The following is an 18,805-nucleotide window of genomic DNA, read 5'->3' on the forward strand; positions in this document are numbered from 1 at the left end:
TGTCATATTTTGCTCTTTGAGATGTTATTTAAAATTTGAGTCCAATTGTTTAATGATGGAATTTACAATTGGTGTATTCGGTATTTAAAAATGTATTGTCTATTTCTAAGACTTAGTAAGTAGATACCTTTATGCTTTAGGATTATTAGTGCAGTTAAAGAGTGCTCATTTTAGTGCAGTTGAAGAGATATTGACATAAGAAAAGTTAAGGAAAATCCAAGAGAAAGAAAGAATGAGTTCAGTGTAGTTAAATTAGTGCGCTAGTTAAAGTTTGAGAAAGCATTCAATAAAAGAAACAACATGGGCATACGAGGGTCAAATATGATACGTGTGCTATATCTTCATGTATTAGAATCTTAGTTGATTGAATTTCGAGGACGAAATTCTTTAAAAGAGGTAAGATTGTTATAACCCATTCATTCAAAGTCAAAGGCAAGATTTTTTTTATTCAAATTTAAAGGTTCGAATAGTCAAAGTCAAATGGGGACTTAAATGAAATATATCACTTTATTTTGGCTTATTTTATAATGAAAAATCTTTTGAGGTTTAAGATGGGTAAAAATTAAAGTTGGGGATTTAATTTTCTATTTGGGGAAGTTGAGGATTTAATGCTATAGCCTATTAATGTTGGGAGGACTTGATTGGAAAGGTTGGTATTAATGGAGTACTAATGTCATGTAATAAACCCATTTCTTCCATTTGTTATATAGATACTAGCAGGGAACGAAAGGGGCAGAAAACAGAGGAAAAAAATGATGGGAAAAAAGAAAAGAGAAGAAGGGGGGGGGGGGGGGGGGGGGGAGTACATGTAGGAGGTGAGATACACTTCTTCAAGTAATGTGTTGTCTTTCATAGCCTCATTTCTTCTAAGACCTCAAGTGGGTAAGTTTTACACAAACATAAATTTCTTATTTTGGTTCAATTAGTGGAAATAAGTCCAATTTCTTGATGGTTTGGTGTGGACAACTATTTTTGGAAGCTTTTGAGTTATATGAATCAAATTTATACTAACTTTTGGGTTTGAGTTTTGTGGGTGAAAACATTCAGCAAGTAATTGGGTACAAGATTAAAAGCTAAATACATAAACCAATTCAAGTGAGGAATGGTGCAAACTGATTATGGTTTTGGCATGTGCACTGTGGTTGAAATTATTGAAGTGGGACTTACCTAATTTCATAGTTTTATATAAGTGTGGGATGTAGTAAAATGATGAAATGAAAGAGAATAAATAAGTTGGTACAGCTATGTGCGAATTAATAATATTAATTGAAATTGTGAAATTTAGAGTAAAGAAGAATTACAAGTACATAATTTGAGAGTTTTTGACCTTCAGCATGTCGTAAACAAATTAATTCGGGGAACCAAAAAAAAAAAATGGATTTGAGGATTTCATTCCATTGGTAACTTTAGACTGAAATTGGCAATTTCTAGTAATGATTAAGAAAATTTCATCATTATTTCATGAAGTGAACGTTGGACAACCTACCAGCTATATTAATCATCATCAGAATATAGTCCTGTGAGTGTAAAAAGTTATAGATTTTCAAATAGTAATAAGGTACTTATACTATTACATTACGTGTGATTATACAAATTATTTGTTTAATTACATAATTAATTTGGAAAGAATCTTTCACTATGATATATGTGGAATTTAAAGTTTGGATATGGATTATTTGTGAGTTGGAATGTGAGACATGTAACATTGAGATCGAACAGAAAAGTACCCGTGATTATAATTTCTTCCAGCTCACAGAAGGGCCTTAATCGTGTTCTATACTACACTTAGGGGTCTACTGAGGATGAAGGAGTTGTGACCGTGTACATATAACTCATTGAGGAGCCTTGGTCGTATTCTAAAATTGATTATCAGAGGTCTTTGATACCCACTTTCATTCACGGAAGGAGCCAAAGGCTCGTGGCAAAAGTACTTGGCTCGAGGGACGGATTACAAATTTTAATCAGAGGGTACATTTTTTGGTGGATCACATGTGATGTGATGAGATGATGATATAAATATCAGCTGATGACTATATTGTAATTATGTGATAATAGTTGCAGTGTTATGAGAATGTCTCACTTTTTGGCCATAATTGTATGAGTCTATCACGTGAACATTAAACGATATGAACTTGATGTTTGGTAAAAATGTTTAAAGGAGAAAATATAATTATTTTTGAACTCTTCCACTTACTAAGCTATCAACTCATATTTTTCTAAAATTATTTTTACAGGTAATATTGATCATTGATAGCTTGAAGAGCCTCGTGATTTAAGAGTTAGAGCCACGTGACATATTGAGTGATATGATTCATTTTGGTAAAATATGAAGTAATTATTTCGGGCCCATTGCACTATGTTTTTGTAAACATTTGATTTTGTCGTATATTTTGTAGTAATTCATAATCAGTATTGGTGATAGATCCGGCATATAGTCGCAACTACCATTGACATATGTCACGTCTCGGGTCCATAGGGTGATACAGGACATGTCGTGTCAAAAATATCACTACAGGGGCCACCTAGTTGCTTAATAGATTAAAGTCAAAAAAATGATGAAAAAAGTAGAATAAGCAGGTGTATAAAATAGATAGCACACTAAATGCCAAGATTAAGCCTCAAACAATTGTTTTAGAGATTTGGACCTATCATGAAGGATTATTAGCTTAATTGAGTCTCAAAGGCCGAAGTGACCAGAAATATAGGAGAAGCCTTCTTCGTTGAAGTGTTAACTTGTACTAGCAAAAATATATCAGAACTAGAGAGGATGAGGATTAGAATCAACTAAAAGTGAACTTAAGTACATATTTCAAGAAAAGTGAGTGAAACGCATAAGTTATGGGATGTCTATCTTATGAGTGAAGAAAGAAAATATTTGGCTACCCTAGATCATGAATCAAATCCGTCATGAAATTGTGATGTTTACATAAATATTCACACTCACACACACGTATACACACTTTAAGTTTCGTATTGAATAAGTATAAATTAATTTCAATTGTGTAATTTGGATACTGCTCGTAATATTGATACAAATATCTAATCTCGAGATTAACAGCATACCATCTAACCAAGGTTAAACTGGGTTAGGCTATAGCTTGTTTGAGGGCAAGAAAGGTTCAAGCTTAGGAGTGTTTGATAAGTATATCTTATACATTTATTTAGGCCATTAAATTTGATTGTATTGTTGATTAATTGTATGAAATATGGCTTAATTCTATGTATATATTGTTTGTAGATAATAATCGATGAATGAGGTAGGATGAAGGAAAATAAGTGAGAAAAAGGGCTCAATCAAATCAAATACAAAAGTTCAGGGACTAAAATGCCATAATTCAAACGTTGGATCGGATTGCAAAATGATGATTTGAGAATTTCAAGAGTCAATTTGAATTAAGGGAAGTCAATGGGATGAAATTTTTTTAAGAAGGATCAAAATGCACACATGAGAAAGTTCAGGGATCAATTTATAAAATTGGTTCCAAAAATTTGAAAAATTCACGGTAGGTAAAATGCTGTTTATGGAACACACCAGCAATGAATATTAAGAATAATATTTATGGCTTGTGCGGTCGTATGTGATAATCCTAAACGTTAATGCATCATTATCAAATGAATTCAGACTAGGAATATGATTGTCTCGTGGTAAACATGTCATTTATTATATCTTGGAAAAGAATTGTAACTAAAAGTGGAATTTTCGATCGGCGCAATTGCATGAAATGAATTAATTATCACAGGTTGAGGATTGGAATTAAGATTTGATTAGTGGATTCGAAAATCCAATATGTTCATCCACATTTGATTTAAACCAATTTGTATTACTTTGTAGTTATAAAACATGTTAGACATAAATCAATCATTTTTTTTACAATCACAAACTTAAATATATCAAATACACTAGAATTGATCTTTATTCTCTGTAGGACAATAGCTCTCTTATCACGATTATTACCTTTACAACAAATCCGTATGCTTGCTGGATTTCTACAAATAGAATTTTTTGTTCTCTACTTTGTTCATTCTCAACCTCTCAACACACCGAGATATTTGATCAATTAGATTGATCTTGCCCATTGTGAATAAAAAAAACTATTAATGTCACGAAAAGATATACATAATTCGATCAACAGATTTAGATAAAATACACGGCAATCAAGTGGAATTTAATTCTCCGCACAATCAGCAATAAAATGAAACTCGATACATGATTCATCCAATACACTGCAAGTGTCACCTTTAACTATTTATGTGATAAGGACAAATTGCAATCTTGAATGCTGAATTGGTTAATACTATAACCTTTCAGTATAAGGTGTCTAAGGTGTCAACCCCTTATACATGGGCCATGAACAAATTATTTATGATCAATCCGCATGCTCAATAATAAACAAATGTAATAAATGAATTAAGTAAATTTATTTATTATAAATTATTATTCTATTATAGCAAAATATACTATATGGGCATACAACCCAACTCTTGGGTGGGACTCTTAGGTGTGAACTTACCTAAAGAGTGACACTACCACCGCAACCTATAGGTGTTCATTCCCATAATAATATACATACAGCATCCAGTCCAACCTCCACATTGATCAGACTCCTTCATCACCATTGCTTCTTTCTCCTCCAATCGATCTTCTTCTAATCTCATATCCTGTCCAATTTCATCAAGCCGATCATCATCATCATTTGACACCAAAAAATAATGTTCTCAAGTTTGTAAGTATCAGATTTTAAATTTTAACTTTCTGATTAGAATGCAACTGAAAATTACTAAATTCATGGTCAGATGCTCTAATGATGTGTTTTAATGTTGATTCCATGTATACAATTGTTATGTGGTTATATTGATAATAGATTTATTGGGCAGTTAATATTCTGATATAACAAAATCGAGAAGGATGTGAAATCAAGATGTTATAGTTCATTGATTTTTAATGCTTACCAAAAACGATTTTCAATTGGAAGGAAATTCCAGTATATTAAGTTTTCATTGAAACCAACCAAGTATCACAAACATATGACAAATATTATATACCGAAGAAGACCAAAAAATAAATTGAAAGGCAACATTTTAAAAATGGGTGCTTCAGTTGTTTGATTCTCTCCATTTTATTCACTTAAACGCTTATTTAACTGAGTTTCGATGATATTGCACCAAGTTTTTGTATTCACCATGAATATTTCCACCATATTAATATTTGCATCATACCCACTAATTAATTCCCACAGAAACCTTTATCTTAATCCTATGAGATGTAAAAAAAATTTAATTGTCGCTAAAAGTTTGATATATAGTAAGACAAGCATAATATATTCATTCTCTACAGCCAAAAGGCTAAAATCAACCATGAATATTAATATATAAATATTAACCCCGACATGCGGATAAAACATAAAAGGTAAACATCACTATGGTATCCATTAGTACAGGTAGAACGAAAAAAAAATCTATACCTTTATGGGTATTTATTTCGTAAATCACATGCCATGGTGATGAACTGTTAATAATAAAGAGATCCCCGCCACCAGTCCCCTCTCGAAGCCATCTCTGAGTCATCTTCTGCCTCATCTTTTTTGGAAGTGGTAAACCCAGAGCGATTGGTGCACTCAGGGAAATTATAGACGTCTTGACCACCATAGTATATCGATGAACTGAAATGAAATGGTTTTATTTTCTCCTCTGGCAAATACATATTGATGTCCTCGCTTTGTTTGCTCTGGCTTTGGTTTTTAGTGCTCGGATTTGTAGCGTTCTTATCTGGAGCTCGAGTCGTGGAACTCCAAGCCTGATTTGAAGTGCCAGATTTCTTCCCAGATTCAAATGAATTCATGGACTCCTGTCCCTGAACCTTATCAGGAGCTGCAAAAAGTGACCTGAAAATCCCACAAAATGAAGCAGATTTCATTGAACCAAAAAGGCCACAAGCAAATGAAGAACCTGATAGAGATTTCTTCCCTCCCTCCATTTTCTCTCTCCTTTTTACAAATCTTTGTGATTCTTGAATACAATGAATGAGTTGGGTCACGAATCGCCCAGTATATATACAACGCCCACCGTCAGGAAACCCTCTGCAGATGTAACCGCCGTATAAGTCCTCACAGAAACAAACAAAAACCTAGGAAGAAAAGGAGAAATTGAAAAGAAAAAGGTGGGAGAAGAAAACAAAGAAGTTGAGAAAAGGTTATATGTAAAACTCAGAACCACGTGTGCTGCACAGGATTTAGAAATAATTAAGATTGTAACATTTTTTGTGTTCTAAAATTTTTATATAATAATAATTCAAGCAGAAGTTGCTATAAAAACAATACATGTAGTGCTCGAAAGAACCCTGCAGCGATCATTTGTTGCTGTATCAAATGGTTACCAAAGCTGTAGATCATTACTACAGCAACTTCTTTATTTTATTTTATTTTATTTTTTTGGTGTAATGAAGAATGTTGATAGTTGACCTACATTATAGAAATAAGTGAAATTAATTATGTTTGTTCACTTCCAAATGTGTCGAGAAGTTGATTACGGTAACTTTAATCCCGTGAATATATATCGATGAGACACCTGATGTCATATATTCTTGACTTGATAAAGTTTTAAGGGATATTTAGTGCAGCATTTTATGAAGATTATCAAAGACAAGAAAATAAGCATTGAAGAGATGTTAAAAACTTGTGTCCTATCTATTAAGAAAATTACCAGGACACTATGAGTAATACAAATGCAAGGAGATCAACCGAAAAGTGTTCTAAGGAATAATAAAGCATAGATATTGTTACAAATTAACAATGAGGAGTGATTTTGGAAATGATGAAAATGGTTAACCATGAGAAAAACAAGCAAAAACAAAATGAAAACAAAAAATAGTGATGGCCAGAAAATGACTCAACTTTGTTCAATAATCTCAAATGATATTTTCAACATGGAGAAGGAGACAACCATGGTTACGACAAAGATGATGAATTAAGACCTTGTAAGGCTCGAACGTTGAACTTCACAAGATGGAATGACAAGTTGAAGTTTCTTCTTATAACCGTAAAGATCCTTATATCTAGGATCTAGACTTGTCGCCATTGCTGGAACCAACCCCAAATGATACCAATTAAACAAGGGAGAAAAGGAAGAAGAGAGAAGAAAATGAATTGATATTTAGAGGAGTTATTCGGAACGCTCTCTTTTGTTGTCTCTGTGATCTCTACACAAATAACACCTTGGCAAAGGAGATGTGAGAATTGTTGGAAACCAAATACAAAGCCGAGAAGGAAGGTACCAAAATGTTTCATATTTCTAAGTATTTTGATTTCAAGTTTTGGATAACTTGCCTTTGTTAGACAAGTCCATGAGTTTTAAATCATTGTCAATAAAATTATAGTCATGAAGATAGATCTTTCCGAAACTTTCCAAGTTGGCGTAGTCATTGTGAAATTGCCATCTTCATGGAAAGATTACATGAAGAAAATCCTTCACAATTCCCGAAATTATTCTCTCGAAGAAATTCAAAAACATCTTTGAATTGAGGACGAGTCAAGAGAACAAGATGGAAACCAATATTCTCATGAGGGCACTTCAAAAGCCCATGTCATGGATCAATAAAACAAATACAACAATGATTCCTCGGAGAGGAAATCCACAAATCCCAAAAAAAAAAAATAATAATAAGACCAAAAAGAAATTCAAATTTTCTTGTTATGTGTATGGCAAACTCGGATATTATGCTCGGAATTGTAGACATCGCAAACAACCAATGCAAGAAGGTAAAGTGAACCCCATCAACAGTATCATTGCTACCATAAACATTGTAAATTCGGTCAAAGGAAAGGTTCAAGGATGGTAGTATGATACTTTTGCCACCATATATGTGTGCTATGATAGATCCCTTTTCAAAATCTATCAAGAAGTGGACGATGAACACATTCAAATGGGGAATGAAGTTCAATCAAAGGTTATTAGCAAAGGAAGCACGGACTTAAAATTTGCATCTGACAAGAATATCACATTAATAAATGTATTGGATGTACCGGATATGAATAGAAATCTTGTAATTGGTGATTTGTTGGGAAAATCTGGAATAAATCGGGCAAACTTTTACTTTCCCGGAATGGTGTATTTGTTGGAAAAGGTTAGTCTAGTGATGGAATAGTTGAACTTTGCACTATTGACAATAATATCAATAAAATACAAATCTAGCTTATGTTGTTAAGTCTATTTCTTTATGGCATGATAGATTAGAATATTTTATCATTTCTACATTAAAAAGAATGATTAAAACCGGAATGATTTCATGCAAAAATATAGAATATAATAAATGTGAATTATGCGTTAACTCTAAAATGATTAAGAAATCTTTTCATAATGTCGAAAGGAAATCTTATTTTCTAGAATTAATTCATTTTGATATATGTGAACTAATTGAAATGTTAACTAGAGGAGGTAAAAGATACTTCATAACATTCATAGATGATCATTCCAGGTTTTTCTATATCTACTTGATGAAACATAAGGATGAATACTTTAACATGTTTAAGATATACAAACCCGAAGTAGAAAATTAATTAAATAGAAAGATTAAAATTCTCAGAAGTGATAGGGGAGGTGAATATTTCTCTAGTGAATTTAATATTTTCTTTTGGTGAATAATATAGCATAATATATCAATGTAGTGTACTTAGAACACCCGAACAAAATTGTTTGGCTAAGAGAAAGAATAGGACACTAGTTGAAATGATAAATGCTATTTTATTGAATGCTAAGTTGCCATCTAACTTATGTGGTGAAACTTTATTAAGTGCGTGTTACATAGTTAATAGGATTCTTTCTAAAAGATTTAAGGTTTCTCCATATGAATTGTGGAAAGGGAGAAAATCGAACATTGGTTATTTCAAAGCATGAGGGCATCTTGCTTATAGTAAGACACAGGGATCCTAAAAGGACTATGTTGAGTCCTATAGGGATCAAATGCACTTTTGTTGGAATTGCCCAAAATAGCAAAGCATATCGTTTATTAAACTTGAAAACCAATGTTATTATTGAATCCTGTGAAGTAGAGTTTTTTGAGAATATATTGGTTTCAGATAATAATTCTTTAAAGGAATCTAAAGTGGAGATTGCTAGCTCTACAAGATCACAAATAGAACATTTGTTGAGGATGTTGAAACAAGTGAACTTTGTAGAAGTAAAAGAGATCGAAAGGAGAAAGTGCTAGGACCGGATGAATTAGACTCACAGCTTATTTCTTTCTATTTAGTTGAGGGAAATAGGAAGAGTGTCACAAGAACTACTTTGTATGTTCTCCAAGTGAAAACCGATCCTAAAATTTGTCAAGAAGCAATGTCATATAGGGATAGCACCTTTTTGGAAGAATGTTGTGAATAATGAAATTGATTCAATAATATCAAACAACACTTGGAAATTAGTTGTTTTACCACCTGGATCAAAAACCTATAGGTTGCAAATGGGTATTTAGAAGGAAGTACAATTGTTCACTTTAACTTCAATCTATGACTTACATATACATCAAATGGATGTCAAAATGACTTTCTTAAATGAGGATCTCGATGAGGACGTCTATATGGAACAAGTTGTAGGATTTGTTCTACCTAGAAATGAGGATAAAGTATGCAAGCTAATAAAATCCTTATATGGATTAAAATACGCACAAAACAAATGATACGAAAAGTTTGACTTAGTAATAATGTCTTTTGGATTTAAACATAATAGTATTGATAAATACTTATATTCAAAAGTCTGTAATAATCATGTTGTACTCATTTATTTATATGTTATGACATATTGATTGTGATCAATCAAATGTAATGTATAAAAGAAACAAAGAGGTTTATATCTTCCACTTTTAAAATGAAAGATCTTGTCAAGTGGATATCATATTAGGCATGAAAGTCACCAAGACTAGTGGGGTTATATATTAAGCCAATCACATTATGTCGAGAATGTGATTAATAAGTTCAAACATTTGAACATTAAAGGGGCTAATACTCCATTTGATCCAAGTTTGAAACTTAAAAGGAATGATGTAAGAGCTATAGCAAAACTCGATTATGCAAGTACTATCATGAGTCTAATGTATGCTGTGCAATGTACAAGACCTAACATAGCAATCAGTAAACTTAGTTGGTTAACTAGCAATCCAAGTAAAGAACATTGGAAGGCTATCTGGAGGATTCTTGGTTATTTGAAGAAAACTAGGGATCTGGTCTCCAATATTCTAAGTTTTCGACAATATTAGAAGGATTACCGATGCTAGTTGGATATCTATTGTTGGTGAGAATAAATAACCTCAGGTTGGGTATTTACCATTAGAGAAGTTACTTTCTCTTGCAAATCCGAGAAACAAACATATAATGCTCACTCAACTATGGAATCCAAATCTGTGGCATTTGTTGAAACCCAAAAAAAATGAATGGCCTAGGGATTTAATTTATGAAATTCCATTGGAAGAAGAGAATAATCCTTCCATATCTATCTTGTGTGATATTCAAGCCACTTTAGTTAGAGTATACAATGAAGTGTAAAATGGTAAATCTAGACATATGAGTTTAAGACATGATTATTTGAGAAAATTAATCAAAGATGGAATAATTTCACTTGTGTAAAATTAAACGAGATTTTGCTTGATTCGTTCACTAAACTGCTCACAAGGAAATTAGTAAGAACAACAACTAGTAGGATGGGGTTAAAACACCATAATTAAATCCACCAATGACAGCAACTCTACCTAATTATACTAACAAGTATATTTTACGTTGAAAGGGTAACAACAAGTCATTCTATAAATGGATAGATTCAACATTTAATTTTTCTTTCAAAACCCTATCCTTGGTTATAATTGTTAGTTGTCACGAATACAAGGGTTGTTTATATAATTTTTAATTAAGTTCAGATCGGTAAATCAAATATCTCTGAAAGTGACAAAGATACAACAAGAAATTTACCTATATAAAAATCAAGGTGGTACCACTTCAATATAAAGCTGGAGTTTTTGTCTAAAAAGTTTTTGAATGGGAGAAGTGCAAGGCCATAAAAGCTCTAAAAGAGATTGTGTGGAACTTGGAACATTTGGTACTTGTGTGTTTGATTTCATCGGTATCATCACAAGGACTAATATAGGCTTAAAACTTTCATACTACCAAGGATTTTGATGATTACTTTGTGACATTTATACAAAGGTTGGATTTAAATCGAAAGATATTCATACTCTATGCATAAAAGTCTTTAATCTAAAGTTTGTGCTCATTTTACATTTGAAAAACTGGGGATTATTTTTAATTGTTCAAATTAACAATAAGTAGTGATTTTGGAAGTGATAAATAGCCACGAGAAAACCAAGCAAAAACTTAACTAGAACAAACAAAGTGATGGCCTAAAAATGATTGGCCAGCCGCCTGACCTTGTGTTGCAATTATAGTGGCCACATCAATTTGATTGATCACAAACATACGAGTAGTACCTTTTTCAATGTTTTGTTTGCTTGATTCAAATTTGGATTAAGGTTTGTTTACTCTTACAAACTATTTGCCATAAAGCATTCAAACACTTACCTTGCACGGCGATTAATATCATTTGAGGACAGCGATTCATAATTGTGTTCAAATCTTCTATTTTGGCAATTCTTGTTACTGGCTTTATTTTCATTCTTCATCAACTTTGTTCAACAAATACCTTGTGTGGTTTTCTTTCTAAGGATGGAGGTTATGAAAAAAAACTTCAAACGTTCCATTTTTTATTTTTTAGTTTTGGTTAAAGAACTAGTTGGTATAAATATGTTAGAGATAGATATGTGCCTATTTCAATTTTTGAATCTAATAGAAGCTTCATGCCTATTTCAATTTTGAAATCTAATAGAAGCTTCATGCTAATACTAGTAACTTCAATAATTAAAAGATTTTCCATTTTCGAACATTATTAATAATAAGAAAGTTAGTATCCACTAATTCTTTGAGTTTCCTAATAATACATTCAAAGATTTTGCGGTCTTCCTACTACGAAAGATTATTAAACACCAAATTCCAAAAACTTCATGAGCCATTATATATTATTGACTTGAAAAATGTTATTCTCTCATTTGGATAGAAAGCTTCCTTAACATTTGAACCGCACTACTGATAAAATCTTGTTAGTAAAATCTCGATTTGCATAATATACCTAGACTGCTGAATTCCCAGTAAATTTGTTAGTAAATCACAGTTTCCAAAAGAATACCTCTGACCACTAAAACACGGAATGCATTAGTATAAAAGCACATGAGTTCCATGAGTTAAATGTTTGAATAGCCACTGAACTTTAGGCTATGTTACGACTAGTCAACCTTAAAAGCTTTCCAGTTGTTATTGAACTTAGGTCCATTGCACTCCATTACTCATCGGACATATTCCTATTCTTGTTCTATCTATGTGGATGATGAAAAAATGACGTGGCTCTAAATGAGTCCAGATGGTAAACTAAATGCCAAGGTGGCCTCCAACTCAACAAATCGTGGTTTCAGCCAAACACGCCATACCCATTAAAATCAAACACGCATTTCTCCTTTTGAAATCAGAACATCTTCAATTTGGGGGAATTGGAATCGTGGAAGGAGAAATAAAAAAATTCCCAAAGCATTTGTAACCCTAATGCCCAAATCAATTCTAGTCCATCCACGACAAGGAACATTTTTCTTTTTGCTAGGATTAGAATAGGCGTGCACATGGAGGGAGCAAATGAAGATAAGTTTTGTTTTGTCTTTTGTGTGTGTGTAGAGTTGATAGGGTGTTGTGAGGCAATATATTTGGATGTGTATATATAGATCATAAAATTTGTGATAAGAACTTAAACTTCCAAGCTATATGTTGTTGGGTTGTGTGCCCATATAATATAGTTTTGCTGATATTTTTACATCAAAAAATATTATTTTTACTTGATTTATTGTAATTATTTATTAAGTATGCGAAATAAAGTGTCTATTATCATTTATAATGCTATAAATTGGGCACTTTCATTAAGAAGCATAGTGTGACACAATTTATATTTTTCATAAATAATTTGTTCACAACCAATGCATAAGAGTTGACACCTTCTATTGGAAGGTTATGGTGTTAACCGATTCACTAATAAGGTTTGTGTTTTGTCCTTATCAGAGAAATAGTTAAAGGTGATACAAGTGTACCTAGAGTGTATTGAATGGATATCATGTCGAATTTCATTCTATAGAATGACCGTGCGGAGAATTAAACTCCACTTGATCCCTATGTATTTCATCTAAACCCCTTGACATGGTTATGTATGTCTTTTCGTGATTTTAATTGTTCTTTGATTTATCAATGGATGAGATCAATTTGATTGGTAAAATATCTAGGTGAGTTGGGAACTTGAGAATGAGTGAAGTAGAGAACATGAATTAATGTCGGAACCATCACCCCAAAAATAGGTAGAGTGATTACTTAAATATATTCTGTTGACCTAGAAAAAACTTAGCTCAATGTTTAGTGATGAATAAATTTCAATATCTATGATTAGTTCACAGGACCATTGAAGAAAATGGTACTTAAATTAGTGAGAATAATCAGAAAAGCAAATGGTCATTTATACTCGTACCTAATCATCGGATCTCGGACGGGAATAAAATACAAATATGGTAGGTCAGATGAAATTATTACAGATTTATCGACTTCTGTGATCTTATATATTCCTAGAGTTCAGTCTTTTATGTTTAGTGAAAAAAGCAAAGACTAATAATTAGATTTTGTGGTCTAGTCGAATAGATATGATCTAATTATTGGAGTTTGGATAATATATGTTCGACTAGAGCAATCTAGAACGTTCATATGCTTGTTATTTCGGAATCTTGAGTACATGTTCTAGTCAAGTTCTAACGCCACTCAAACAATTGTAACTTCGCTGTAGACTTAGAAATTATTTAAAATAATAATTTAATTTAAGAATATAAGCTAAAAATATTCCTTAAGAACTATATATATGTATTTTAAATGACTACCAATGAATTTTTCATTAAAATCTACTTTTAGATAGTAACATAATATTAACATAATTTCAAAGGCATTTATTAAAGAAGAAAAGAGTCGAGCAAATCCATGCATATGCCTATCTTATTACGTGAATAGTGGCAAGCACATATCTACCAAACAAATAAAAGGTATGGTAGTTTTCCCTGTGTGAACTACTTTGAGAAATAAGAAAGAGAGTAATCTGTTGTGATTTCCCATTTTCGTACGTTAAGTTTTAAAATAAACTCGTTTGCATAGTTATCAATGTTCAAATTTCATAAAATTCTAAAGAAAAGTAGGAAACATCTTATAATATGATATATCCAAAATTTGGTTCCTTCTACATATGAGGCATTAAAATATTTCCCAAAATCCCGATAACACTAACTAAACAAGCTGTTTTCTTTTTCTATCTCATTGGGTAAGTGTCAAAATAAATTCGTTTGTATAGCTATCGACCTTGAAACTTCATCAATTTTAATGTAAAGTAGGAAATTCCTTACAATATGACATAGTAAAAAATTAGCTTCTGTTGACATCATATGGGGTATTAAAATATTTCTCAAAATCCAGCAACGACCCGATTGAAAGGTAAATCAGTACAGTTCATTTAAAACAACATATAAAATTCCATAGACATCAAATCCACATGATTTCAAATTCATAGCTAATCCATGAGACTATCAAATCCAATTAGTTTCATCCAGATATTTCAAGTAACGGTCGAGTTATGAATTTTTGAAGTCAAGGCAGAAGTTGGAAAACAGCAACACTAGCTAGTGTAGGTTACATTAAGTGACATATAAAATTCTACTGACATCGGATTGACACGATTCCAAGTTTATTCAGTAGCTAACCTATGTGGTTATCCAGTACCATTGGTTTTGTCTAAAAGTTCCAAGTAATGAATGAGCTATGAGTTTTTAAAATCAAGACAGAAACTAAAATTTTTAAAACACGGCAATACTTAAATTTGCTAACATTTCTTTTTTCCCCCCTTTCTTTTTGTAAACGGTGTTTTGTAAATTAACTTCTATAATACATATCTACTTTTAAATATAACCTATTCATGAAGAAATATTCTTAGAATCGATCCACATATGACGTTCATAGAAATCCATATAAAAAGAAACAAAAGTAAACATTTCATGATCGAATTAAAATTATTAACTCATTGTCTTCCTCCATAGCATGTTGCATCATCCTCTACCATTATCCACGCCCCAAGAAAATCCATTCAATCTATAAGAAACTCAATAGATATCATTGGTGTATTTTGTTATCAAATTAGAAATTTCTATCTATAGATTCATACCGACGAACGTATATGGATTTTCGGCAAAATCCAATTACTATAGCATTATCATAACACGTAGAGTCGAAAAATGATCATTCAAACTGTTGTAGTGCTGAAGCACCGTACCCAAAGGTACCATTTCATTCAAATTTTTTTCGAAAAATCATAATTTGAAAACGAAATAAACACTTGCACCTCTACCTACGTTGAATTTTCTTAGATATAAAAGAACAAAATGTGTAGAAAGCCTTTCGTCTTCTCACTCTTGTTATTTTCTTAAACTTAACTTGACATGAAATATATTTTTTGAGAGAAAATAAGAGTAAATTTTGGATTTGAGGATGGGTGTAGTGAAAAAGTGACATTCATGTTCTTGTAACCTTCATTTTTAATGAAAAAACTAAATGGGGGGAGTTGTATTATCATTAAATTTGTTAAATTTGATCTTTAACTAAGAATTTGAAGAGTTTCTAAACTATAAAAAATAATTCATATAAAAAGTTTTATAAAAACTTATACATGGTGATTTGAACCTGAGTTACCCATATGAAATATAATGTAGATGATCATTAAGGCAACCCAGTTATTCATTAAATCTTTGTAATCAAATTTACTTAAACTTAATCTCTTGAATTGTTGGGCTTTTTATTAACTTATGGTTTGGGCTTTCATGATCTTAAATGGGTTGAGCTTCCATAACTCGTTTTTTAAATGGGCTAGGCTCATGGTACTAGATCATCACAAATTAATAGTCTAATTTCATTTTATTTCTTGGGCTTCTACATGAGCGATGTCTAAGAATATTTTATTGTGTGACGATTTGATGATTGTATTATTTTAAACTATGATCCAATTATTTGTGGACCGTTCTCGATGTAATTCGTTATTTTAAGTTTATAACAAGATAGGTGGATTACAACTCCATCATTTTGATTTAATTTTCGATTTTAATTGGATTCAAAATTGTGAGCCCACGAAACATAAAAATTATGTAATTCTTGTAATTGTTGAATCTTGTAAATTAATTGAAGATTGAAGACAAAGACTTGAAGAATAAAGACCAAAAAATTAAAGATTTTACAAAAAAATTCAAAAAACAAAAAACGGCAAAAAGATTATATAGCTGTCTGCCGGGCAAACAAGTATTTTTTTGGTTCAAGTTTTTTTCCCGAATCGGATCGTATATAAAAAAATTAAAATTAATTTTTTCAGGTATAATGGCAAAGTCCTTTGCTGTTTGGGTTACTACTGTTAGATCCTTGGAAATTTTTTACTGGAGATTTAGATTAGATACTGGACTTGGGTCCAGTTAGTTTTTAATTTCATTCTTGAGTCATTTTGGGTTACAGATGATTGTTAATTTTATCACTTTAAGAATGCTTTAAATTATTGTTTGAAATATTATTATTCCTGATATCATGACATATAAATTTATTTATGACATCGCTCTAGATACTATAAATAGGATGCGTATTACTGTACATCGATTTTCCTTGATTCATTTAGTTTAAATTATATTTTATGGATGGAAAAATTGTAATAATTAAATTGTATGTTAATCTAATTAATGTAAATTGTTGAGTTGATGAGGCAGATCATGGCCCAATTACCTCCACCACCAGGAGACAGCATTCGCGGGTCCCAACTTTCCACCACCACCTCCATACTGATTAGGAGAGTATCGACTAACCCAATTTTGTACTTACATTTTGATATTGTCCTTCAATTATGCTTTTCAAACTTCTACTATTTTCCACATTAAGGAGAATGTGTTGTATGAGTTTGAGAATTTTGGCATCTATTTTTAGTCACATTATATATATTCATCAGACTAAATGTGTTTAATTGCTGAATTGCATGCTTGTCGAGTGCTTCCTATTTAGAAAATTCATAAAATTTGCATGTTTTATTCATTTTCATGTTTTTGTGTGCTTGTGTGGGCTTGATAGCCTTGCTGGCTATGATGTGAATATTGGAATAGGTATGCGTTAGGAACTATGAATTTGGTGAAGAATATGATTGACTTGCACTTATTGATGTGATACTTGATATGCTTTACGCACGCAGTCATGCTCTACATATTAGGTTAGTGATTTGGATCAGGAACAAGGTAGGACAAAATCGAAAACCCTCTATTGTATTACCTTATAAACCAATTTTAGAGTAGTTTGGAGATGGTTAAAAAGTTACATGGAAACTTTGAGATATGTAGGGATTCCGTGCAAAATTTTACTGTGTGGATTGTCTAGACCAGTAAGATGAAAAATTCAGTGAAATTTCTAAGTTGAGGGTTTGTTTTGGAGACTGAATGTCTAGAAAAATAAAGAAGGCATCAAATTAATGTGAGTAGAAATAACACTTCTCTCATAGTCTTCATGACTCGAGCAAGTAAGAATGTAAGGGTATTTTAAAGCCAACTGGATTGGAAGTCACTAGCCCAAAGATCGCTAATAAAAAGTCATCTTATCGAGCCTTTATAACTCAGGTGAATAAGACTGCAAAGGTTTAAAACCCAGTGTTCTAAAGCTAACTGGTTTGGGAGTCATTAGCCTAAAGAAGATGGCTAAAAAAAATTGCAAAAAATAAGTGAATAAAAGATACAATAATGTAAAGAGAGCCCTTGGACATTTGGTTGATGAAATTATACCTTTGATGCGAGGCAAGTAGCCTAGTTTAGTCATAAAGGTTAAAGCTATCAAACTATAGGAGAGCCTCTATTTGTTGCCATGTGAACTTGCAATAGTGAGACCTATTTAAGCTAAGAGAGAGAAAGGACTACAGTTACCTGAACTTTTAACTTCAGAACACACCTTGGATGTATGAGTAAAAAGAATAAGTTTAGGGGTGTGCATCTCTCAAGCGAGGAAAAGATATATTTGACCACCATGGGTTGGGAACAACCTAATCATTATCTTAATATGTTGACATGAGTTCACAATCATAGTTGAGTTTTGCATCTTACAGGTAAAGGTTGATTTTATTCTTACACTATTGAGACTGTTTCTTGCTTTAATTACTGAATTCCAATACTGAGACATGATAGGTTGTCAAGCCTGGTTGTGTAGAGTTAAGTCAATTTTTTTTGTTTGAGGACAAACAATAATTCAAGTTTGGGGGTTTGATAAGTGCATTTTTTCACACTTATTAGGTCCACAAAACATGACTAATTATTGATTAAATTTGTTGAATATGGCTTAATTCTATGCAATTTTGTTTTGTAGGATCATATTGATGATATAATGGAATTCACGAGAAAAGATACGAAAAAGGGCCAAAACTAAAGAAAACAAAAGTTCAGAGACCAACATGTAATTAATCAAAAGATGATCTGAAAGATGAATCAAGAATGCAAACGAGCTAAGCATCAACTTGATGATAATATGAGATGATAGGGGGAAGAAAATGAAGAAAAAGGACCAAAAATGGGAAAGAACGAAAGTTCAAGGACTAAAATATAATAAGCCAAAAGATGAACTGAAGGCAGGAACAATGATGTGAAGGACTCAAGGAC

The 18,805-nt window shown here is 31.9% G+C and overlaps 1 protein-coding gene across 1 annotated transcript; it reads right to left on the bottom strand.

Moving 5' to 3' along the window:
* Positions 1 to 4,414: 4,414 nt before the first annotated feature.
* Positions 4,415 to 6,002, bottom strand: LOC111370247. The gene is made up of 2 exons (XM_022991931.1): positions 5,463 to 6,002; positions 4,415 to 4,659 (listed from the first exon to the last, which is right to left on the bottom strand). The coding sequence occupies exon 1, from the start codon at positions 5,972 to 5,974 to the stop codon at positions 5,510 to 5,512; it is 465 nt and encodes a 154-aa protein (XP_022847699.1). The 5' UTR covers positions 5,975 to 6,002; the 3' UTR covers positions 4,415 to 4,659; positions 5,463 to 5,509.
* Between the last annotated feature and the right edge of the window lie 12,803 nt (positions 6,003 to 18,805).

Source organism: Olea europaea, chromosome 21 (genome assembly GCF_002742605.1).
Source record: "Olea europaea var. sylvestris chromosome 21, O_europaea_v1, whole genome shotgun sequence".
Taxonomy (NCBI): Eukaryota; Viridiplantae; Streptophyta; class Magnoliopsida; order Lamiales; family Oleaceae; genus Olea; species Olea europaea.